General features: G+C 40.5%; 1 protein-coding gene across 4 annotated transcripts in view; it reads left to right on the top strand.

Annotated features, from left to right (window-relative positions):
• Positions 1 to 27,158, top strand: part of AK9 (adenylate kinase 9) — a 165,503-nt gene that overhangs the window by 113,306 nt on the left and 25,039 nt on the right. For 3 of the 4 annotated variants that reach the window (XM_066607687.1, XM_066607671.1, XM_066607680.1), the window contains exons 23-27: positions 4,913 to 5,173; positions 6,240 to 6,361; positions 22,486 to 22,705; positions 23,288 to 23,353; positions 23,559 to 23,774. In XM_066607687.1, coding sequence (XP_066463784.1) covers positions 4,913 to 5,173; positions 6,240 to 6,361; positions 22,486 to 22,705; positions 23,288 to 23,353; positions 23,559 to 23,774 — 885 coding nt within the window. Of the gene's footprint in view, positions 1 to 4,912; positions 5,174 to 6,239; positions 6,423 to 22,485; positions 22,706 to 23,287; positions 23,354 to 23,558; positions 23,775 to 27,158 lie in introns of those variants that run through there. The other variant, XM_066607696.1, reaches the window with a different exon arrangement.

Raw genomic sequence — 27,158 nt, 5'->3', positions numbered from 1 at the left:
GGCCCCCCTGCTCCAACAGATTCCCCAATAGCCTAAGACCCGTTCTCGATATGAGGTCCCTCACTCTCGGAACTGAGCTCTCCAGTCTGTCTAATAAAGGACCACCTCTGAAAAACATTGGTAAGTCCAGATTATCCATGAAAGGTCTTAGGGGTCCTGGCCTAGAAATCAGGTGCATTCTGGAGGCGTATCCACCCCATGTCTCAAGGAGACTCCCTATAAATTGGGACAGCTCCAGTCCCCGGGCTCCTCTCCTACCCGGTAACCAGGGAGCTCCCGCCACTTGGCAAGGCGCGGATATTTGTTCGGTTTCTACCCATAATTTTTGTTGGCCATTATGGATCAAGTCCAAAACACACTTGCTCAATGCAGCTTTGTAGTATGATGTAAAATTGGGGAGGCTCGCATCCCCTTGATTTTTAGGTTAGTTGTGGATTCCTCTTTTTAGCCAGTGTGTCAGGAGCCCGGTAATTTATTGGTAATTAATCGTTTGAACGAGATAGAGAAACTTGGGAAGGACATTTGTTTTGATTACATTCATCCTCCCGAACTACGAGATAGACAGTCCCTTCCATCTAGCTAAGTCCTCCTCTATGGCTCACATAAGGGGTCAATAGTTGTTTGAAAACAACAGCTCCAGGTTAGCCATAATAATTCCTAAGTATTTAATACTATCCTCCTTCCATTGGAGGGAAAAGGAGGACCTTAGCGACTCGACTACAGTGTTCGGTACGGTAATGTTTAGAATTTCTGACTTGCAAACGCTGACTTTAAAATTGAATAATCTATCAAACCTCTAAAACCCTTTCAAGATCGGGGGGAATGCCATCCTAGGATTAGATACAAACATGAAGAGGTCATCTGCAAAGAGCGCCAATTTCTGTTCTAATGGTCCTGTACGAATTCCCCTGATATCAGCGTTCGCTCTGAGGGCATTTGCCAAAGTCTCCATCACTTGAATATATAGGGAGGGGGACAAGGGGCAACCCTGTCTGATCTACATTTAAAATTATGATTCTCCCCCGGATCGTCTGTGCTGCCTATCCACATTCCCCCAATTTTTAGGACGTTCCTCTCCATGCTGACAATTCATATAGGCAGGGAAAGCCGCTTATTTTCCACATTCCATTCTTTTTCACTGCCTACATATTGGGGACATTGGGTTCCCAGATTTCACATCATTATGGTTGTTGCAGATAATCGACCGCTGTAGATATAGGGACATTAAGCAATAGGTGACTGTAGAGCAGACATTCCTCCCCACCCCAATCTCAATGATGGATAAACAAACCCTTATGCACACCCCTGAAGGTACTTTCCATTATCTTCCCTAGGGCAGATAACTTCTCTTTTTAATCTCCACTGTTTCCCATGCTGGGGAACAGTCATTGCCATCCAACATAGAAAACTGCCCATTTTGGTTATTTTGGGCCCACTATTACATGCAGAATGAGAACTGGATGTCTACACAAAACCTCAGCTGTCCGATGCCTAAACATTCCCATTAATGCAAATCCAACATTTCCTCACATCTCTCTCTGTCCTCTCATTAGTATCATGTTGAAACCGTTTTTGAGCACCTATGCACTGTCTTGTCTTTATGGGATGTTGATTTTCCCAATGCCATCTTACATACAATGTTGGGAGAGAGATCTGCACATCTTTTTCTCAGCTGGACAGATGAAAACATGTATATACATTTAGGCTACTTGTACATAGATGACATTTCTGTCTGATTTTTCAACTGAAAAATTGTTCAACAGATACAAGAGAAATAGCACCCATTCATGTGAATGGATGTATGCACATCGGCTTTTTTTTTTACTCTGACAGAGTTCGAGTAAAAAAAAAAAAAAATCACAGCATGTCCTATTTTTGTTTTGATTCTTGAACGAAAATAGCACATGTATGGGGTCCCGTTCATCGGACAGCACACAGATGGGATGTCCTCATGCAAGTTGCACCCAAGAATATCAGGCGCAACTTTAAAATCATCCGTGTGCAAGAAGCCAATGCACAAATCCTCTATCGCTAAGCAGGAGGCTGGTTTAAAAAATTTATTCACAGTTTTATAGAATGTCCTCCAAACTACTCGCCTGCCTTTTTGTCCTTTTTTATTGGAGATGCAGGGGTGAATTGACACAATCATTCACATATTATTTATTATTTATTTTTTTATTAAAGGGGTTGTCCCGCGAAAGCAAGTGGGGTTCAGCACTTCTGTATGGCCATATTAATGCACTTTGTAATGTACATCGTGCATTAATTATGAGCCATACAGAAGTTATTCACTTACCTGTTCCGTTGCTAGCGTCCTCGTCTCCATGGAGCCGTCTAATTTCAGCGTCTAATCGCCCGATTAGACGCGCTTGCGCAGTCCGGTCTTCTCCCTTCTGAATGGGGCCGCTCGTGTCGGAGAGCTGCTACTCGTAGCTCCGCCCCATCACGTGTGCCGATTCCAGCCAATCAGGAGGCTGGAATTGGCAATGGAACGCACAGAGCCCTCGGTGCACCATGGGAGAAGACCTGCGGTCCACCGTGGGTGAAGATCCCGGCCGCCATCTTCGCAAGGTAAGTAAGAAGTCACCGGAGCGCGGGGATTCGGATAAGTACTATCCGTTTTGTTTTTTTTTTAAACCCCTGCATCGGGTTTGTCTCGCGCCGAACGGGGGGGCTATTGAAAAAAAACCAAAACGTTTCGGCGCGGGACAACCCCTTTAAATCTCTTTATTGAAGTTACAAATCAATTTCACATATAATAACAGGTCATATCTCAATAAACATTTCAGGCTTTGATATATAAATATATAGACGTACCGACTGCCTCTGCGAATTTTCAATAAACATTTCAGATTCACAAAAAGTCATCATAAAGCCTACAGTTACAACGCTGTTTAGAGCATACAATATCAAAGATGGTAACTTCCTGAAATCTTCCACCTGACATTTTCCTATTATCGGATTAACCTCTCTTAGAATACCATATTAAATAATTCCCAACCAGCTCTCTAAAACTCAGACGAATTCAATGTAATCCTTCACATATTTTTACAATGATCAATGTTGATTAGTTTTTGGTCTGATGTTTGGTGTGTATATAATCTGTAAATTCACTGGCCATACTCTCATTTCTGTGTGTTTCCACATGAAGAAGCGACATGACTGACACAATTTTTCGCATCAGATTTCCATGTGCAGATTTTGCCCACCGATGGGGCAAATTCTGCATGCAGATCTGCGCCAAGAACTGCTTTTAAAAAACAGGGATTTTAAAGGGGTTGTCCCGCGCCGAAACGGGTTTTGTTTTTTTTTTCAAACCCCCCCCCCCCCCGTTCGGCGCGAGACAACCCCGATGCAGGGGTTAAAAAAGAACACCGGAGAGTGCTTACCTGAATCCCCGCGCTCCGGTGACTTCTTACTTACCTGCTGAAGATGGCCGCCGGGATCTTAACCCTCGGTGGACCGCAGGGCTTCTGTGCGGTCCATTGCCGATTCCAGCCTCCTGATTGGCTGGAATCGGCACGTGACGGGGCGGAGCTACACGGAGCCGGCATCCTGCACGAGCGGCCCCATTGAGAAAACAAGAAGACCCGGACTGCGCAAGCGCGGCTAATTTGGCCATTAGACGGCGAAAATTAGTCGGCTCCATGGAAACGAGGACGCTAGCAACGGAACAGGTAAGTGAAAAACTTCTTATAACTTCTGTATTGCTCATAATTAATGCACAATGTACATTACAAAGTGCATTAATATGGCCATACAGAAGTGTATAGACCCACTTGCTGCCGCGGGACAACCCCTTTAATGTGGATTTTAGAGGCAGAATTCATGTGGAATTTTTTAATGATGAATTCCGCCATGTAAAGATATTAGTGCTTTCACTCAGCGGAACATTCTGCTGCAAAATCCGCAGCATTTCCATGATAGTCGCATAATCAAAATCCACACCGTCGGTGCAGAATTTGATTGGAAATTAGCTACATTTGTGCACCTGATTTCAGCGACCCCACTCACCTCCAAATTCTTCGACCTGTCAGTGCTTCATTCATCTGGGAGCCTCTAGCGAGCACAGTATTGCTGATCAGGTGATGCCGAAGTGGAAGATGCAGGAGATCAGAAGAATGAGGATCCCCTTGCTTCACAACAAGTTCTTTAGATTGTGGTACTACTGGATACATTTCCAGAATGCAGCTGTATTCCAATCTCTTAGAATTGATGAAAGTGATGTGTTTTGTATTTTTGATCTCCCTCTTTATTTCTTTTCCCCAGGTAGGGCCCCCTTTCCTTTTTTTTATCTTTACACTGTTTTGAGGATTGCCTAAGCAGTTATGTTACTAATGATTATAATTTCAATCTGTGATCTGTCTTAGAACAGCGTTTCTGAGTTATGTTTGGGTTTTGGACTTGTTATAGTCTGTTCTATAATGACTTGTACAGGGTAGGAGGGGGTTAATGTATTCTTACACTATCCTGATCTTATTCTACAGTAATACAGCAAGAATTTAAGGGATATAATAAACATTTTATGTTAAACAGTAAGTAGTGTAATTTTCATGCAAATATAGGGTCTGATTTATCAACGCCATTTATCAATATAACTGTCCTTGTTGCCCATAGCAACATGTCAGAACTCAACTTTCAATTTTTAAACTGTTGTGGAAAAATGAAAGCTGGGCCCTGATTGGTTACTCTAGGCAACAAATGTAGTTTTACTGTTAGACAGTCTTGAAAAATGTGGCCCATTATTTTAATTAAAGAACAGTTTAGCTGTTTGGTAGATCTTTATAGACCTTATTAAGTATATTAGACAAAGAGCATTCAGTACTGAAAAAAGCCTTTTCCTATAACTTCTGTTGGATAAGATATGCTTCATGGATATGGAGTGACATCATATGTGGCTTTTAAATTGCAGGCTCCACCTTTGAGGTTGCTTCTTATTGGCACAAGTGGCTCTGGCAAGACCGTTCATTCAAGATGGCTAGCAGGCAAACTAGAAATTTTCCACATTCAGTTCAAAGAGCGCCTCCAAGAAATCATGTTGTCCAAGCTAGAGAAGAAGATTGGACCTGAGTTTGAAGAGAACGGAGTTGGGAATGATTCAGAAGAGGAAGCCATGCTGCTTGGATTAGAAAATGGCTATGCAGATAAAAACAAAAAAGAAAATGGCACTGAGGTAAATTAGTGTGATCCACATGTTTTGACTGTGCAGTAGATGTTATGCAGAGTCCCTTAGGGTGACTCTGGACACAGGGCATAGGTTGAGGAGCTGGGAGGGTAGAGTGGACACTTGTCATGGTGGCACTTACCAGGCTCCCTACCAGAGGGACATGCGTAGCCTCGGCCAGAGCAGTGCTGGGTCTCTTCCAGACATCCCTAGGAGAGGGATCGCCAATAAACATGAGAACAGGATACAAGGTTGTCACAGGTGATGCCACTGTTCCGTCATCCACCGGAATGGCCCTCAGCGGTAAATAAATGAGACGCAGACTTGTTTAGCGTACCTCAGATCCCTGGGAAGGTCAGGACCTGGCAAAACTTTACATGACATGAACTCAGTAAAAGGCACAAAAATACAAGACTGCCGTGCAGACAAAACAGTAGACTTAAGATCTAGGAGGAAAAAAACAAGATGAGACCAGTCCTGCAGGCCAAGTTATATGACAGGCACCGCTCCTGGACAAGAAAATCTCCCGAGGAGGATAAGGGTAGGGACAATCCACAGACACTCTTGGTTATAGTACCTATGCACTGTGGTCTAGACCTGGTCTCTCTGCTCTCACGCTCTCTCTCCTCTGGCTCTCACTCCTCCAAGGTTACTGGCATATAGATCCTCAGAGACCGCTCCTCCTCTTCCATCTTCACCGCATGAGGTTTAAAGGTACCCCCATGTGGCTGACACTCTTACTCAGGAACCCAGAAGAAATGGAATCTAACTGACTACCACACCCAAAGCACTCATACTCATAGACAACATAGATCACGTGACTAGACAAATATGGATACATTGCAGGCATCTCCCAGTCTCATGCAAAGATTAACCTCTTACTTGCTGCAGCTGTGCAATACACATAAAAAATGACTAGACAACTTTCTACAGCGCATCTACAAAAGATATGACATGTATGACATTTCTGGAGCTGGCCAGGAATATACTTTCTGGGCCACTACATTGAATTGGATTCATTGGATCCATTGTGAAACAAAACTATATTGGCAGTAATGTATCCCTTTTCTTATAGGAAGATGTGGTATTAACTAAAGAAGAAGAAGCAATCAAATTATATTTAGCAGACAATGAGCCTCTACCAGCAGAAGTTCTGGACCAGCTCGTGGTCGATTGGTGGACTCAAGAACCTTTTCAGTAATTATAAATTCATCAGAATCTGACACTGTGTTAGAAGGAACGTTAAACGATGCCAGTTCTCTGGGTGCCATTTAGGATAAATAGTATTGTGTTTTGCATGTTTTCATTGTATTGTGCGAAGCTTAAACATGTATCTTTGAGTATCTTATTGAATTACAGTGAAATTCTTTTAATTTGGTATGCCCAAAGTCTGGTAATTTAACGCTTGCTTCCAGCACAGAACCTAAATAGTATTTGTAATTTCAAAATAGAGGAAGACTGAATAGAGACAATCAATAAGGGTTTTTCTCTGATTTTAGCCTCTTTCACGCGAGCATTTTGTAAAATGATTGAAATATGGAAATATTGCAGTTGATATTGCAACAGTATGTCATTAGTATTTCATGTGGATTTGCTTTCATTGGTATTTTCTACTGGGCAAAAAGGGATCAAATTTTTGCCTAATGGAAAATAATATTATATGCAAATGTGGATGGACTACTGATGCATTCATACTTTAATAACTCATATACTTCAATAGGCAAATGATATCTGTAAAACTGGAATATCTGACAGCACACGGACAGGTGTGAATATGAAGTCTGATGCGAGTTGTGCCCGAATTCTTTAGGCATTACTTGCGTACAGCTGTCTGAATATGACCTTAGAGTACCATACTTTATCTTAAAGGGACAGTATTAAAATAATCTCTATTTATATAGTGCCAACATACTCCACAGTTCTTTACAATTCAGAAGGTACATGGATAATTATTAATATTAACCCCTTAAGGACATGGCCTATTTTGGCGTTGAGGACCAAACGATTTTTGATATTTTTTCATCTCCATATTTCAACAGCTATAACTTTTTTTATTTTTCTATTGACGCGGCCATATAAGGGCTTGTTTTTTGCGTGGCGAACTGTAGTTTTTATTGGTACCATTTTTGGGTACATAGACTATATCGTAAAACTTTTATTATTTTTTTTTATGATCGTAAGGAGAGAAAGCACATAAATTCTATCATAGATTTTTTTTTTTTTTTTTTAAAGCGTTAATTATGCAGCATAAATGACACACTACAGTTTTTCTGCGGGTTGGTACGGTTACAACGATACCAAAATTCTTACATTGTTTTAGGTTTTGCCACAATAAAAACCCTTTTTTTTTTAATTATTATTTTTTTCTAAAGTCACTGCATTCAAAGTCCTATAACTTTTTTATTTTTCCATGGACTGAGCTCTATGAGGGCTTAATTTTTTTGCAAGATGAGCTGTAGTTTTTATTGGTACCATTTTGGGGTGCATACGTTTTTTTATCACTTTTATTGCGTTTTTTTGGGAGACAAAATGCTAAAAATTAGCATTTTGCCTCAGTTTTTAGTGTTTTTTAAAACTCTTTTTGCCGTGCAGGATAAAAAGGATGTTCAATTTATTGTACATGTCGTTACGGACGCGTCGATTCCAAATATGTTGGATTTTTTTTTTATGCTAATAGGAAAAAAAAGCATAAAGAAAAGGTTTTTTTAACTTTTTTTTTACATTTTTATTTTTTGTACTTTATTTTGCTCTTATTTTTACACCATTTGTGTCCCTCTGAGGGACTTGCAGTGCAGCACTAATGATCGCTACAATAAGGCATGGCAGGACTTCTCTCCTGCCATGCCTTATCGCTTACTATAGCGATCTTAGGCAATGGCAATACAGGACGCCGGTATCTGGCGTCCTGTTGCCATAGAAACCAGCCGGGCTCTTATCGCGAGAAGCGCGCTCCCTCTGTGAACCCTTTCCCGGCCGCGATCTACTTACGTCATGGGGAGGGAAGGGGTTAAAGACATTACTAAGTAACAAACTAATCAACAAATCAATAAAAAATTGGAACAGCTCACCTCCAAATATTAGGAATTGCTAAGTGTACATCAGTATGGTATCCTCATCTATATATATAAAGACGAAAGCCCTCACTGACTGACTCGCCACTAATTCTCCAACTTCCCGATGTCGTAAAAAACATGAAATTTGGCACGAGCGTTGATTATATCCAAAGTAGGAAAAGTAAAGGGGTCCCAACTTGATTATTCAATTCTAGCGCAAAAGAATTGGCGTCAAAATTTTACGTACGTAATCTAAATCTGTCACTTTCCAATGTCATAGAAACTTAAAATTTGGCCCGAGCATCGATTATGTCATAAATGGGAAAAGTTAATGGGTCCCAACATGATTATTCAATTCTATGCGCAAAAGAATTAGCGTCCAAATTTTACGTATGGAATCTAATTGTCTCACTTTCCGGTGTCATAGAAACGTGAAATTTGGCACGAGCATTGATTATGTCATAAATAGGAAACGCTAATGGGTCCCAACTCCATTATTCAATTCTATGCGCAAAAGAATTAGCGTCCGAATTTTACGTACGGAATCTAATTTTCTCACTTCCCGATGTCATAGAAACAGGAAATTTGGCACGAGCATTGATTATGTCATAAATAGGAAAAGCTAATGGGTCCCAACTCGATTATTTAATTCTAGCGCAAAAGAATTGGCGTCGAAATTTTACCTGCGGAATGTAATTTTTTCACTTTCCGGTGTCATAGAAACGGGAAATTTGGCAGGAGCATTGATTATGTCATAAATAGGAAAAGCTAATGGGTCCCAACTCGATTATTCACTTCTATGCGCAAAAGAATTAGCGTACAAATTTTTACGTACGGAATGTAATTTCTTCACTTTCCGGTGTTATAGAAACAGGAAATTTGGCACGAGCATTGATTATGTCATAAATAGGAAAAGCTAATGGGTCCCAACTCGATTATTCAATTGTAAGCGCAAAAGAATTGGCGTCAAAATTTTATGTACGGAATCTAATTTTCTCACTTTCCGGTGTCATAGAAACGTGAAATTTGGCAGGAGCATTGATTATGTCATAAAGAGGAAAAGCTAATGGGTTCCAACTCGATTATTGAATTCTAGCGCAAAAGAATTGGCGTCAAAATTTTACGTGCGGAATATAATTTTTTCACTTTCCGGTGTCATAGAAACGGGAAATTTGGCAGGAGCATTGATTATGTCATAAATAGGAAACGCTAATGGGTCCCAACTCCATTATTCAATTCTATGCGCAAAAGAATTAGCGTCCAAATTTTACGTACGGAATCTAATTTTCTCACTTCCCGATGTCATAGAAACAGGAAATTTGGCACGAGCATTGATTATGTCATAAATAGGAAATGCTAATGGGTCCGTACTCCATTATTCAATTCTATGCGCAAAAGAATTAGCGTCCAAATTTTACGTACATAATCTAAATCTCTCACTTCCCAATGTAATAGAAACATGAAATTTGGCACGGGCATTGATTATGTCATAAATAGGAAAAGTTAATGTGTCCCAGCTCGATTATTCAATTCTATGCGCAAAAGAATTAGCATCCAAAATTTTACGTACGGAATCTAATTTTCTCACTTTCCGGTGTCATAGAAACGTGAAATTTGGCACGAGCATTGATTATGTCATAAATAGGAAAAGTTCATAGGTCCCAACTCGATTATTCAATTCTAGCGCAAAAGAATTAGCATCCAAATTTTACGTGCGGAATGTAATTTTTTCACTTTCCGGTGTCATAGAAACGGGAAATTTGGCACGAGCATTGATTATGTCATAAATAGGAAAAGTTAATGGGTCTCAACTTGATTATTCAATTCTATGCACAAAAGAATTAGTGTCCAAATTTTATGTACGTAATCTAATTCTCTCACTTCCTGATGTCATTTTATATAAAGTAAACATCACATGGTTACCTCCACATGGTGTTTCCTGGGTAATGCAGAGAATTATGCAGAATGGTGAACATATGTTTTTCCGGTATCTCTAAAGTAAGCACGACTTTATAAGATTTTCCGTGTGAACACCAGATAAACACCAGTACCAAATTAACTCGGGCGAAGCCGGGTATATCAGCTAGTATATAGTAAAGATAATGGCAAATTGACAGCTCTCCAGGCTAATTGAAAACACAGCTGTATGTGTTAGAATAAAAATGTATTCTTCATAAAAACATATAACATATCAAGTGCCACCACAAGAAGTGTTATCAATGCAGGACCCTCGTAGTATAGAAAAACTCCAGCAGCTAATCGTTGTTTGAATATAATCACCAAATATATTGATTCAATCTAAATCTGGCCAAATGTATCTATAATACTATACCAAGTCCATAATCATGTGATTAGGAATGTAACAGATATTAAAAACTATGATAATCTGGTAGACTATTGCATACATAATGTGCACTGGGAAGATATTTAAAAATCCACTGCAATCTGGCACTCACAAACTGCATTAAAGGTCCGAGTTCCCTTTAAAATATGTTTTTATTAGAGACATTATACATGGCATATAAGTTGACAAACCATAAAGTCAATCACCGAGGGAATCACTAAAATATAACTTTTATTAGGTAAAGATAAAAATGTATAAAAGGCGTGGACTCTTATTCCAGTTACACTCCTACTGGACAAGTAGATATTCTAACAGTAGTAAGTCCATATAAGTATATACCAGATGATGCGCTAAGTTCTAACTCCACAACCACAATGACCCCATCTATATTGTTGGTGCATGGGTCGAGATATATATTATGGTTGTGTACAGCTCCACGTGTATAAATGGCCACAAGGGCTAACAAAGCACAATGTAGGTTATATTTTTTGTATTTATACGTTGGAGCCGATAAATGTTGTAATAATCGCAGCACAACAGATATATAGGAGAGAAATACTCACTAGAGCTGAATGGGCTCACTGGGTGCCAAGCTGAAAATGGATGCAGACCTCCCATCCACAGTCAATCAAGATATGTAACGGTGTCTTCAGCAGCATCCAGGGTTGTTGAAAAATTTGCAGTAACTTCTTAGAAATTTAAAACTTCACCTTTAATCCATTTCGCATATAAATACAGCAACGTTTCGATTGTATAGTGTACAGTCTTTATCAAGCCAAATGCAGTAAAAACATGGCTGCACATGCAGCCCTTAAATATCCCATCACCATCAAATACACCCAATAAAAATTACCAATGCAGTCTGGAGTTATATTACCTGAGCCCTTATTGGAGCCTTCATAGACCGTGCAGCTGTATCCAATTCCTGCATGTCAGTGCCTCTTAGTGCCGGTCCTGACGTCATTCATATGCGTCTTCTAGCTATCCTGCTATGATCTCCTCTTCATAGGGAGGGGAGGGGGAGGAGGGTGGTAGGGAGGGGAGGGGGGGAAGGAGAAGGAGAGGAGGGGGCGTTACACACTGTGTGCTCACCGGCTACTCTGTCGCTTGGCAACTACGTTGTATCTGTTGCTTTGCTTTGCTAGCGGAGCTCCTCAATGTTAGACGTCCACAGCGTCGCTTATACAGCGTGCTGACGTCATTATTGAGCTCATCACGCTAATCTACACTCCCCCCACGCTGTGTTTACAGTGTGCCGGCATCTCACTCTTATCTCCGGGGTTGTTTAGCATACTAGAGAACCTTCTGACGTTTGCAGTATGCTAATGTAGTGCCGAGCCGATAAATGGGTAAAGGCCAGAATAATAAATGTAACCCCCGTCTGGCAGAGTATTGAGGCATATATTAATGCCCAGGAAATATAGCATCAATCAGGTATATACTATGTGGTATATCCCCTATTATGGTGGATTATACCCTGATGCGATAATCAGCTATAGTAAACACGGTCACTAATTTTATCTATATAGTGACTCGCTTGACTGACGTCATTTAGCGTGTTTATCTAGTTTATATAAAAGCTGGCAAATAGACTGCAGCGCTGAGTGGTCTGTAACTAGGAGTTAAATGGTGCAAGGACATATCTGGCAATCTGGCACTCACAAACTGCATTAAAGGTCCGAGTTCCCTTTAAAATATGTTTTTATTAGAGACATTATACATGGCATATAAGTTGACAAACCATAAAGTCAAACTAAAATAGCTATTGTTTAGGGAACTATTGACAAAACTAAGAAATCAATTGAGATAATTGACTATACCCTAAACAGCAAGATTTATACTGTCTCTGCAACTTATTTTATTGAAGCTTAACTTTATTTATCTATACTCATCAAACAACTTAAAATAACAAAAATAACAGCTTTACTTTGTTAAACCGTAAAAAACGCTTATAAGGCAACTTTATCTTCTAAGGGAGGGATCGCCTAAGGGCAATCCCTAACTAGGGCAAGAATGGAAAAATGACAAAGAGGGAGAAAGACGAATAGGAAAGGGAGTGAGGTGAAGAAAAAGAAGCAGGTAGGAATAGGTAGAGGAATAGGGAAATAGTGCTTCAGAACAGAGCCTCCAGGGGGACCTCCAACAGCCAATTAAGTGGGTAAAACCCCACTCTCGAGCCACTGATCAAACCCAGTAGAACTACGGAACGACATCCATACCTCCCATGTGGCATAATACACTGACTATTTATCATTGTCCCTGTCTCTCAGCTCCTCCATATGCCTAATTTCGTCTAAAGCCACTGCCCAGTTCAGGCGTGTTGGCAACACCTGAGATTTCCAAAGCCGAGAGATCACCGTTGTCCCCCCCTTGATTCTCTGGGGTGGACAACTCTGAGATTGAACCCTGAGCTCTTATGAAGTGGCATAACTGTAGGTATTGGAAACACGCACCTGTCACGGGTCCTCTATCTTCTATAAGTGAGTTCAAAGGTTTAATTCCATCTTGCTGCAATAGATCACGTACTCTTGGGTTGTAAGTTTCCAATCTATCCAGGAGCCTCAATCCCCTGTCTCCCAAAGGAAAGTCTGGATTCCCAACGAGGGGGTGTCCAGGGGCCCGGAACGGTTATCAGGCCACACCTATGCACGAAGCTATCCCATATCCTTAAAAGTGAGTTCAGAAAGGGTGAAACCTTAATGCCTCGCCTACCTAGCCCTCCCCTAAGCCAGAAGAGACCCTGGGCTTGATACAGGGCAGAATTCTGCTCTAGTTCGACCCATAATTTTGAATGCCACCTGTGCAGGAAAGGCCTTGACACTAAAAGAAAACTTTATTAATTTATAAGAATAAAAAACCACTTCCTAACCCACTAGGGTGGTTGACCTAAACAGACACACTGCTACAGACAAAAACACATAAACATTCATCGATGAATTTGAAAAAAAGGAAAAAATCCTTAAATCTACTGTAGAGAAATTCACATCATATCTCAAAGAGCGAAAACCTCACCAGTTTAAACGCAATATGAAAGATTTTTCTGACAATAAGGTGTATGATGTTGCGGCAGTGGCTACATCAGAACTAAGTTCCTCGGAAAGTGAACTGTCTGGTAGTGATGCCTCAGGAAGATCTTTTCAATTCCCGAAACAGAAAGGGAGAGGTCAAGGACGTGGGAGAGCTAAAAATCGCGGTAGAAATTATCATGATACATCCGACCGTTTTTTAGGCCCCCCCCCATTTATCATTATCTGATGCGGGATCGCTGGAAACCTCCCCATCAACAATAAATGGGATAAGTTACCTTACTGATATGGCATCGGACCCTGTTTCTCACACCACGGACCAAGGCACATGTTCTACTCTGTCCAAAAAAGACGATTTTCAGATCATTAATCTATCTTCGAGACCCCTTTCTATAGACGAAACACAAGTTTTAAGTAAAGGCCTTTCATTCGTCCCTACGCGTCGATACGATCCATTCATATGGAAAAAAGATATTGCACTCTTTTTAAGGAAACTTAAATGGAAAAAATTCTATGCAATTCAGAACCGAAAGAAAAGTGCTGAACTAGGATTAGACATAGAGGACTTACAGGCCCTCAATGATCTTGAAGAATTGGCAAGCGAAGCCAACAAACCACCGGGAGAAGGCCCGTTTACATCTCTTAAACTGAAAAACACAAGTATGCCGCCCATCAATGATTCCCCCTACATCGACATTTTTGAAAGACTAGTGACCGATGAATTAAAAACATTATCACACGGCAAGAAACGGTTTCATTATCAAAATTTAAGCCACTCGGAGAAAAAAGCTCTACTCCAAATTGAAAACGACAAGAGTATAGTGGTTAAGCAGTCGGATAAGGGAGGGAATCTCGTGGTGATGGATGATCACTCGTATAGGGAAATGTGCATGTCCCTATTGAGTGACAATACCACTTATGGAAGATTGGACCAAGACCCTACTTGCAACTACCAAAGGGACCTTCTTGAAAGCCTGTCAAGAGCGACAGATCAAAATCTCATCAGTCAAAATGAATTAAAGGGGTTGTCCCGCGGCAGCAAGTGGGTCTATACACTTCTGTATGGCCATAATAATGCACTTTGTAATGTACATTGTGCATTAATTATGAGCCATACAGAAGTTATAAAACGTTTTATACTTACCTGCTCCGTTGCTAGCGTCCTCGTTCCCATGGAGCCGACTAATTTTCGCCCTCCGATGGCCAAATTAGCCGCGCTTGCGCAGTCCAGGTCTTCTCCTCTTCTCTATGGGGCTCCGTGTAGCTCCGTGTAGCTCCGCCCCGTCACGTGCCGATTCCAGCCAATCAGGAGGCTGGAATCGGCAATGGACGGCACAGAAGAGCTGCGGTCCACGGAGGAAGAGGATCCCGGCGGCCATCTTCACCGGTAAGTATAGAAGTCACCGGAGCGCGGGGATTAAGGTAAGCGCTCCGGTAAGCTTTCTTTAGGACCCTGCATCGGGGTTGTCTCGCGCCGAACGGGGGGGGGGTTGAAAAAAAAAAAACCCCGTTTCGGCGCGGGACAACCCCTTTAAATTTCTTGTACCCAAAACATCCTCAGATACCTACATTTTACGGTATCCCCAAGATCCACAAGGGTTTGTCTCCACTTAAAGGGCGCCCTATTGTATCTGGCATCAACAGCGTTATGCAGGCGTCAAGTCAGTATATTGAGACTATTCTAAAACCTTTTGTGGAATCTTTGCCATCTTTCGTACAAGATACGACTGATGTTCTAAGACGCCTCCAAGATCTCTGTCCCTGACACCACTTATCTGGCCAGTCTTGATGTCGAGGCACTTTACACCTCCATCCCCCATGTGGGAGGGTTGAAAGCCTCTAGGTTCTACTTACAACAGAGAGGCAGACATCTTTTCAATCATAATGAGATGGTGCTTGAACTTCTACAGTTCATATTGGAGCACAATTATTTCGTGTTCGACCGAAAGTACTTCCACCAGCTCAGGGGGACCGCAATGGGGAGTCCTTGTGCTCCCCATTATGCGTGTCTGTACCTGGGCTGGTGGGAGGAAAAGTACGTCTTTAGTGACACAAATTTAATGTGGACGCAATATATCGATATGTGGATTCGATACATTGATGATATTTTCATCTTATGGACCGGAACAGACGTCCAGTTCCGTCAGTTTGTTCAAGAGCTTAATAAGAATCCCCTAGGCCTGTTTCTTACTTCCGAAATCCAAAAGCAAACCATTACCTTTTTGGACCTTTCAATATCCAAAAGGGAAACTGGACTTGTAACTACAACACTCTATAGGAAACCCACTGCTATCAACAATTTTCTACATTATCAGAGCCACCACCCTAGACCACTAAAAAACGGCATCCCCAAGGGACAATTCATTCGTGCCAGACGCAATTGTTCCAGCAATGATGAATTTATTTCGAAGTCTATGGATTTAACCCGTAGATTTCTTAATAGGGGCTATCCGCCCGATGTCTTGGACAAGGCACGTGAGGAAGTGACTAACATGACACGAACGGAACTACTAAGAGCAAAAACAAGATCAGAAGGAGAAAATGTCATACGGTTAATTGGCACATTTGATGATGAGGCTCCTAGGATCAGAAATATCATCTCAAAGTATTGGGACATCTTGCGTGATGATCCGGACCTAGTTGACTTCCTACAATCACGTCCAACAATAACTTATAGAAGAGGCCGCAGTTTAAAAGATCGCTTAATGCGTAGCCATTACAGCAGACCATCTGGTCCATCAAATTGGCTTACTACTACTACACCGACTGGTTTCTTCCGCTGCCATGGATGTAAGGCTTGTCCTGTCATGAAAAAGACAAAACATTTCCAAAGTGCTTCTACTGGGGAAACTTATACCATCAGCGATTTTATCAGTTGTAGATCCTCATATGTAGTATATCTAGCAACATGCCCATGTCCGAAAGATTACGTGGGGAAAACGATTCAGCAGTTGCGTAGACGTACCTTGGCTCACCTTGGTAATATTAACAGAAATGAACAGACCAGCCTATCTACTCATATGAGAGAGAAACATCCCGATCACCCTGAATCAGTGATTTTCAGAGGTATTGAAATCATACGCAACAATGGTTGCAAAGGCGATCTCCATCAAAAATTACTCCAAAAGGAGGCCTTTTGGATTCATCGACTGGATTGTATAGCACCAAAAGGTCTTAATGACAACATATCCTTTTGTCAGGGTAATTAAAATTCTAAGTACAGCACCAATCGGGCCCACCCCACTTGCCCCGTTGCCGGCGGTAAGAAGAGACACCACACAGGGATCTGGTATCATTCCTCACACGGGACATGGCTCTCGGCTGTGCCAACGTGCTTTATTACAGATTACATGAGATCTTATACCCTTTGTCCCCTCACCAACAAGGGGTGATGGGCTCATAACCATATATGGGAAGTCCGGATTTCCGCCTTAGACAGTGAGGCGCCTCTGGCTTGTACAGAAAATCATGTATTCAATTAACTCCAGTACAAAGAATCACCCACTCATTTCTAAGAAAACGGCCAAACATGCATTCTCCATATATGGGAAGTCCGGATTTCTGGCCTAAGACAGTGAAAGTTATGTACATTTGAACATCTTGATATCTTGTTCCAGCGCTTCTGGGAAAACAGCCAAGTACATGCGTCCTTGTGTCTGGTTCCGTATCTTCTCTGAATTTCTAGAACATCTCTCTCAGCCTTCTAAAGCCTTGGAATATCTGATGTAAGGCGACATATAAGTTTTTTCTCTCATTTGGAATTGTATAGAACTTGCATACAGGTATAAAAGCATAAAAAACATATGGCAATATATATATATATATATACCCTCACACTTTGTTCCGTTCATTTAAAAAGCTTCCGCTTTTACACATTTTTTGTTATTTAACTTATACAAAATTTCTACGCATTATCTAAATATTCTGAGGCTTTTTTTTGCATGATTTGTTACCTAAGGACTGATCCACCAACTAGTTCCCTTGTTTCACCCTATAGGAACTGAAACCACTTACCTTAAAGTAAATTTGTATTGATCTACTCCATTATGTGCATCATCTTGACATCCCGGGAAAATACAAATACGTCTTGATAACTTAATCATCCTGAGCGAATTATGCTTTGCAAGGTCCAGCGATCCATTAATTATATAACAGCCCCACTGATAACCATATGCTACACCGGGCCCTTACCTTCTGTTTTCAGCCCCATGTTGTCACTGATGAATAAATGACACATACAGCAATACACTTAAGATCTACTGCTTTATACAAATATAAAAATCCTTTTTATTCAACAATACAATTGGCAATTTGCTTATCATATAGCCACATTATTATTGTTGTTGTTTAAATAGGAGATCAACTGTGATCTGTGTCTTATCCAACTGTATTCTTCAGTTTTCATATGCACTAATGTGCAATACTGAAATGGGGTCTTAACCCATGCCCCTTTTTGCTGGTGCACCCGCCCCCCTCCCGGCAACGTGAGGGTTAATTGCGCGGCCTCCTTGTAGCCCGAGGTAGCTGTGTCAGGTGACCTCTGCATCATGTCAGCGCGTCTGAGATCAAGCGGCGCCGCTCACGTGACCGCACGTCAAAGATTGTGACGTATTGCTCGCTATTAGCTGTATATCGAGCGGCCCTCTACCTTGCTCTATGCATTCCACATAGACAACTCCCACTTTAAACGTCAGACGTCCCTCGGCGTCTGCCGTTCACGTGACCGGACGTCACGCAATGTGACATATCATGTGACCTTATGATGTAATGATCCGGCTCCCCGGGATTTCTCTAGATATCTTTCTATTGGTGTAACAAGTCAAACTCCGCCCTGAGAGGCGGAGTTGCACCTATGAAAACGGACCCTCTGCAGACAGCTACCAGGTCTGTCAGAGTGAAGTGCTGCCCGTAAGGGCTCTGTTGTATCTAATATCAGGCGTTGGTTTCTGCAGCAGTGCATTATTCCAGCCGTTGTATCATTCTTATATACAACCAGTATCAGCCTTGTCAGCACTTTTCATTGTGAAGGGTTATCAAGGCAGACGCAGTTTTCACAAACAGAAACTACCTACATTCTGCCCTTTCCCTTTTCAATTTACAACTAACGTTACACTTATCATCTCGTCCTGATGAAGCAGTGTCTAATAACATATTACACTGTGGAAACGCGTCGACGATAGACGATACCCTTAACTGACGTCAGAACTTCGGTCTGATTGATGTTTTAATACAGCTCTGTGATTGTAGCAGGCCTAAAATCATAGGATATTGCTCCAAAATATAAAAAAAATTTTTCAGTGACTCCTGGTGATAACTAGCCCAGTTCAGTCACAGCGTTACATTGCGGTGTTGTTAGATTATTGACCCTCTTTATATGATCAAGTAAACTACGGGTCTGGATAGACCATTACCATTATCTTAGTGGGTGGCAATACACACCAATACGTGGGTTTAGTAACATGGCATCATAGGACTACTATCAATTTAATATTTGCAGCAACCTAATCAAGAGTTTAACCCCTTAATGACATGGCCTATTTTGGCGTTGAGGACCAAGCGATTTTTTGGTATTTTTCCATCTCCATTTTTCAAAAGCCATAACTTTTTTATTTTTCCGTGGACGCGGCCGTGTAAGGGCTTGTTTTTTGCGTGGCGATCTGTAGTTTTTATCGGTGCCACTTTTGGGTATATAGACAATATCGTAAATTTTTTTTTTTTTTTTTTTTTATGATAACAGGGAGAGAAAACGCATCAATTCTGCCATAGATTTTTTTTTTTTTTTACAGCGTTAATCATGCAGCATAAATGACACACTAAAATTTTTCTGCGGGTCGGTACGGTAACAACGATACCAAAATTGTTATATTTTTTTTAGGTTTTTACACTTTTTTGCAATAAAACCCCCTTTTTTTGGAAATCTTTTTTTTTTCTCTATAGCTGCATTCAAAGTCCTGTAACTTTTTTATTTTTCTATGTACGGAGCTCTATGAGGGCTTATTTTTTGCGAGACGAGCTGTAGTTTTTATTGGTACCATTTTGGGAAATGTACGGCTTTTTTGATCACTTTTATTGCATTTTTTGTGAGGCAAAATGCTAAATATTAGCATTTTGCCTCTGTTTTTTAGCGTTTTTTTTTACGCTTTTTGTCGTACAAAATAAAAAGCGTGTTCAACTTTTTGTACACGTCGTTACGGACGCGTCAATACCCAATATGTGGGGTTTTAGTTTTTTTTCCCTTTTTTTATGCTAATATTAGAAAAAGCATAAAAAAGGGGTTTTTTACATTTTTTTTTTTACATTTTTATTTTTTTTACACTTTTCTTTTCTTTTTTTTAATACTATTTGAGTCCCTCTGAGGGACTTACATCACTGTGCCTATGATCGCTGTCATAAGGCATGGCAGAGCTACTGCTCTGCCATGCCTTATCGCTTGTACAGCGATAATAGGCACAGGCAATACAGGACGCCAGTGTCTGGCGTCCTGTTGCCATGGTGACAGGCCGGGCTCTCGCGATAACATCGCGAGTTCCGGCCGGAGACACACAGGGATCGCGATCCCTCTGTGAACTCTTTCCCTGCCGCGATCTACTTAGATCGCGGCAGGGAAGGGGTTAACAGCGGCGGGCGCATCTCCGATGCCCCCCCGCTGTTGGAGCGGGACGCCGGCTGTGACTGACAGCCGGCTCCCGCTGCGGGATAGCGCGGGATCACATGTGATCCCGTGCTATCTCCAGGACGTACCAGGTACGTCATGTTGCGGGAAGTACCAGGCTGCCATGACGTACCAGGTACGTCCAGGAGCGGGAAGGGGTTAAACAGTTGCTGGTCAAATAGTATTCCCATCTATTCTATATTGATTGACTATCATATCAATCATATATGACTCTAAAGTGTCCTTATACGTAGCGTTTTCCACTATCGCTACACTCAATTTTAATACCCTGCAACACCTTGGGGTATTTCGCACCCCGTATTTTTCTTTGTACTTGTCCACCCTTACATTCATCTTTCCAACAGATGAATGTTTGTGTTTTTGTCTGTAGCAGTGTGTCTGTTTAGGTCAACCACCCTAGTGGGTTAGGAAGTGGTTTTTTATTCTTATAAATTAATAAAGTTTTCTTTTAGTGTCAAGGCCTTTCCAGTAATAAGGTTATATTTGCTCTAAGAGCCTTAATTGTCACAGTGACGTCCACCTGTGCAGGAGGTCCATGACAATCTTGTATATTGCAGATCTGTAGTAGAGAAACATGTCAGGTAGACCCACTCCCCCTCTCTCCTTTTTCTGGGTAAGGAGTTTATAGCTCAGACGAGATCTAGCCCCTCCCCACATAAAACATGTTTGGATTTCCCTTTACACCATGTGTCTGTGCCCTCATCAAACTTCACACATAGCAGATTGCACATATGTGCTGGATTTATTTCAGTTCACCGGAGCTTACAGTTCCACCAAGCATGCATAATCCATTTGGACTGTTGGAATTAATAGTACAAATGCTATTAGCTTCTCCCCACAATGTCCAAACAAGTACTACACTCCTAAATCACAGGTCAATGGCCAAAATGCTGTTAACTCCTACTTGGGTGCAGATGGACTTATGAAACTTGCTGTAACAGATGCCATTAATTGTTGCCCAACTTCAAGCATGGCTTAGGTGTGCTGGATTTCCTTCAGTCCACCAAAGCTTCTTCTTACACCAAGCATAGATACAAATAATCCATATGAACTGCTGGGACTTGTAATACGAATGCTATTAGTTTCCCCCCACACTGTCCAGACAAGTACTTCACTCCCAAATCACAGGTCATTTAGCAAAATGCTGATAACGCCTAACATGGACGCTGATGGACTGCCAGAACTTGTACAAATCCTAATAATTGCTATCTAGGCCAGTCCTGTTGTTGTCAGGACCCAGTTTCTTAGGTAAGACTGTTTAAAGTCTGATATATTACAATATCATGATATCCAGCATGTATTATTCGACACGCGGTATATATCGTATGTAAATACAGATAGACCAGTGACCATAATATTGAAAATAAGGTGTCTACCAACAACCTTTCCCAGGAACACAAAATTTCCAAATCTGCATTTAAACCATCAGGTACCTAAGATTCAAATTTGTCTGGATTCAGCCCTAGACATTTTAGAGATAAAATCACTCCTCCAATCCCTATTGACACTATGTATCCCTGAGAACCCAAATTCTGTGACTGTGTATGTTTTTCAAATCCATTTTTATGTTATTAATGTGTTCACAAATTGGTTTCTTCAACGTTATAGATGTTCTGCCAATGTGATGCTTTTTACTGCTAGCTGTGCGACTAAAAACAATTTTTTAAACAAGTGACCATTTTATAAAATAACTAAATAAACTATAATCACTTCTATCCCCGAGAAACACTACAGTGGATCCCACGAAGATGCTAATCTGTATGGACAGCGGAAGTCATGTGACTTTTGTAGCCAGTTGGGGGCTACAGTGTCACTGCCCATTCTCCTGGCACCAGCATTCACCTCCTGGGTACCATAATTCCAGGAGTTTCAAACAGTGATGTTGCAGCCTCTGATTGTCTGCAGCTGTCATATGACTTCCCCTGTCATCACAGCTGGCATTGTCTGCTACTCACTGCAGCATTTCCTGGGGGAAAGGGGAGAAAAGAAGTGAGTATGGTTTGTTTTGTTATTTTACAACATGGTCACTTGTGTTTTGTTTTTTTTAAGTGACCAAAATAGGCTGCTCTCTAAACATTTAATTCTGGTTTTACATCCTGAGTTTTACACACATACTATTCAATAACAATCCAGTAATCCAGAATATTCCTTACTATTTTTCCATACTAGTTTTGGAGTGTTCATGCTACCTTATAATAGAACCCTGTTTTGTTTTTATTTTGCAGTTCAGCTGGATTTGTTCTGGATGGCTTCCCTTGTACAGTTGAGGAGGCCCAATACATGGGTGACAGTGGCTTATTCCCAGATATTGCTGTCTTCCTAGAAGCAGATGAAAGTGACATTTGTGATCGATTGCTACCCCCTCGTTTAGCAAAGTGGCAAGAACAGAGAAGAAAAAAGGAAGTGCACAAACAGAGACTTAGAGATATGAAGAAGAAAATAAGGGTGTGTAAATAAATATATTTTTATATAGGACAATTTAGTGTGTTTTAATTTTTCTGCAGAATCTGCTGCACATTGGGATTTTTGGCAAAGTAACAAATTACAAAATTCAGCTAATAGGTTTCTCTAAACCATGAACTCAGATGCCACAGATTCCCTGTTGTTTCCTCGGTGTGAGCACTGGAAAATGCTGCTGCAGTGCATTGAGTAGGCCTCCCATTACAAAATTAGAATTGGTGAGCTACTAAGCTCGAGGCACAATGCATTCAGCTGCAACATCGGGGAAACGACAGGAGAGTATAACTCTTACAATGTCAGACTCAGCGAGGTCACCTACTTTCAGCCCATAAGCTTAATTTATAGGGCTAAAAGTAGCTGAGAGATTTCCTTTAAGTTCCAACATTCATCAATACATGTTTAACAGCTTTTCCTTTGCTGTGTACTCAGTCAGTTGCATCATGCTGTCATGTAAATTACTTGCACTAAAAATGTAGCCCATTTGTGATCTATTCTCCGAGTCTGGTACTGAAATGGTGTCAAAGCTGCAAGTAGATTAACAAGGCTTTTATAACTGAATTATTGCAGGATGCCCAGATTGCCAAAAGACGAGCTGAACTTTTAGCTGAACAAAAGATAAATGAGGAGCAAATGGTGAGATGAGATGTTTAATTCCAACGCTATATCAATGTTTATTACTTGAGCATACATATTTGTATTCAGGAAGGATCAATGCAATATTTTAGATAATAGTTTAAAGGAACTCAGTGTAGTTTGAATGTCTGTTTCCCTCCATTTGGCCAAAAGTACTTGAACATGTAACTGAAAAGTCCAGGTAAATTTTTTTTCTCTTGAGTAGGGACCAAAGATTACAAAATTTAGTGAAGATGATGATGAAGAGGAGGAAGAAGATGAAGAAATTGACAACATTGAGCTGATCCTTGCAGAAGAGTTTCCAGAGGAAGAAGAGGAGGAGCAGGAAGAGGAAGAACAAGAAGAGGACGCCATTGAAAGAATGAAAACTGAAATTGGAGAAAAGTGTGAAGCAGATGCTGAATCACTGGAGTCAGTAAAGGTAGATACTTTGTAATCATGGTTATTTCTTAGGCTTTCTTTACATTACATCTGTGATGTATGTTCAGCGTTAAAGTAGGGAGCACTTCCTGATGTAAATGCAAATGTGCTTTTAGAATATCATTAGTCATGTATCAGTATTTATGTAGTATAGGTTTTCTAAAATGGGAAGTATTTGCAGACATATGCAACTTGTATAGCCCTGCAGGCATACATCTCAGGAATATGTTTGGTGACATGCTTCAAATATATTGTCGTGACCTTTTTAAAAAATAAAAAAATACATTTTTTTTCAGAAAAATATAGAGCAAAAATAGTGCACCACTGTGTTAGACAAAACTATTATAGAGGCGATGCCTTTATTAACTAACCAGATAAATTATATATGCAAGCTTTCAAGGCTAATTCATGCCCCTTCATCAAGGTTAAATAATCAGATTACAGCTGAGGAAGCATTTATACACAATAGAACAGAGTCATGGTGTTGACCCCTGTGTAATGTTAAGATCACACATTAATCCTCTTTAATATAAATCCTTAGATTTTTCTTTCCATGGCTTTTAAAAAAAAAAAATCTTTTGAGTATTAGAACTTTTATATCCATGCAAAATGTGATTGGCTAACATAAAGCGATGATGTTGTAGCAAGCTTTAAAACCTACTTATGGTTAGGTACCAAACTTACTCAGGCATAGACACAACATAGAGCATTTAAAGGTTACTATACTAAAAAGCAAATTCAAATCTCGATGTCCTAGAAGAAATTGGGAGTACAAGTTTTTAACATATTTGATGCCCTCATCACAGGCCTAAACATTTCAAAAGATTTCATGGTAGAGTAGAGCATATGAGAAATCTGTAGTAGAGATAACACACAGGCCTGGTGACCCTATGTTGGCGCTATATAAATGAAGTTATTACTATTATTACATGATTACTTTGTTCCTCTTACAGAGAACAATCACATTTTGCTCTACTGGTTAATACCAAATTTTCTTTCTTTTATGTCCATTAAACAGTAAACCACTTCAGAGAAATTGTTGCCTATGGGTATATTCAGCTTCTTTCAGCTTATTGTGTGTCTGTGTAGATTTATGTAGGTCCGTAGTTTCTACTTGGTTTCTCCAACATGGATTCTATCAGGGACCTAGTACACTATATTATGTACACCACATTGGAGCATATACAGGAGAAAGCGTCAGCGATTTTATAGTCCAGTTACATGCTGTAGTAACATAGTATGCAAGGCTGAAGAAAGACAACTATCCATTCAGTTCAGTCTATTTCCATCCCCCTTCTTGATCAAGAGGAAGGCAAAAAAAACAATGAGGCAGACACCAATTTACCCCATTTGGTGGAAAAAAAATTCCTTCCTGACTCCATAATGTCAGTCAGAATAATCCTTGGACCAACATTTGAAAGTTCCTACCTGACTCCAAGTCCTTACTGGTTATTTAATGTCTAAATCCTGCAATTTCGTAGCGCTCCAAAAAGACTTCTAGTCCCCTCTTACACACCTCCATTAATTTTGCCATCACCACATCCTCGGACAGAGATCTCACAGCTATTACTGTAAAAAGAAAAAACCTTCTCTATTGTTGATGAAACTTGCTTTCCTCTAGACATAGTGGATGCCCTCTTGATCCTGAAATAGTCCTGGGTATAAACAGATCATGGGAGAGATCCTTGTATTGTCACCTAATGTATTTATATTTAGTCATTTGGTCGCCCCTTAACCACCTTTTTTCCAGGGTGAATAATCCCAATTTTAATAGTCTTTCTGGGTGTTCTAGTCCTCCCATCCCATTTATTAATTTAGTTGCTCGTCTTTGTACCCCCTCAAGCCCTGCAATGTCTTTCCTGAGCACCAGTGTCGAGAACTGTACGCAGTATTCCATGTGAGGCTTCACAAGTGTCTTATATAGTGGAAGAATAATATTCTTATCCCTCGCCCCTATAAAACTTTTAATGCACCTCAGAACTTTATTTGCCTTTGCAGCCGCTGACTGGCATTGATTGCTCCAGTTAAGTCTACAGTCCACTAGTACCCCCAGGTCTTTTTCCATCTCACTTTTCCCCAGCAGTACCCCGTTTAGTGTATATTGGTGAATTCCGTTTCTCCTGCCAATGTGCATCACCTTACATTTATCAATATTAAACTTCATTTGCCATTTTTGTAAATATGGCAAATGAAAATTATAAAAATAAAAATCAACATCAGAAATCCCAAGCAATCTCCAGAAACAAAAACAAGAAAAATGAGAGAATGAAGGGAAGCAGAAAAAAGTACTAGAAAAGGGTCCCCATTTTCATGATGAAAAGTTCCGCAACTTTCTAATATACTTTGGGGAAAATTTATTAAGAGTGTTATTTTAAACGCCGGTTTATTTCTGGTGTAATTTTTGCCAGTTTCTGACATAAGTTATAAATTTTGGTGGTCTGGGGAGGCCAAAAAATCTAAGAAAACATTTATTGGCTGCAAATTAGAGTTGCTACATATTGGTCTTTACCTAGGGATGGAAAGCAGTGTCTCTTGTTCATAGGTTGTGCTTCTATGGATTGATAATTAATTATATGTTTGATGTTTCTGATGTTCTGCCAAGTGCAGACATCAATTTCTGAAACTTTGCAATTTACCCATACTTTTCAACACTTGGAAAATCGAAAAAGTTAAAGCAACTTCTCCAAATTACTGCCATCCTAATAAACAGTGAGTACAGCATTTAGGTAAATAGGAGGTCCTCAAAATATTGCCATTTAGTGCAGAGATGTACAGCAACCATATAGTATAAGGCCAGGCTCTCACGAGCGTATGTTTACAGCATATTACATGTGCGCTGAGACCGTGTGATACGGCGTAACTCGCAGGCAATCAATTACATTGTTTTATGCAGTTCTACTCACATTACCGTGTCAGAATTGCATAATACGTGAGCGCAAAAAAAAGGGCACAGCATGTTCTATTTTGCAACACATGTATATGTGTGTGAGAGCCCATTTTTTTGTACACGTGCGCGCCCATACGCAATATGATAGCGTATTGGGCTACCTTTATACTCGCCGTTGTGAAGTGATGGCATGAGAAATATAAACAAACAAAAAACCCAAACAAAATGCGCAGTACAAGTTTGCTGCCATATGTAGACTCCACAGTGGTAAAACACTGTGTGACCCATGCAGCATTTTACGCTTACAGACGTGTGAGTCCGGCCTAAATCGTATATATGGTATTCAGATTGTTTAGATTGTACAAACAGCCTTTAGATAAGTAGTGGAAGATCTGACAAATGCTGAAAGAACTTCCAGCATTTTGTTTTTTGTCTCGCTTTTGTTAAAGGTATTTTAGGAAATGTTGTCATTAAAACCAAATTCAGTATTTTATTACC

Source organism: Eleutherodactylus coqui, chromosome 1 (assembly GCF_035609145.1).
Source record: "Eleutherodactylus coqui strain aEleCoq1 chromosome 1, aEleCoq1.hap1, whole genome shotgun sequence".
Taxonomy (NCBI): domain Eukaryota; kingdom Metazoa; phylum Chordata; class Amphibia; order Anura; family Eleutherodactylidae; genus Eleutherodactylus; species Eleutherodactylus coqui.
This window is presented reverse-complemented; position numbering and strand designations above follow the sequence as displayed.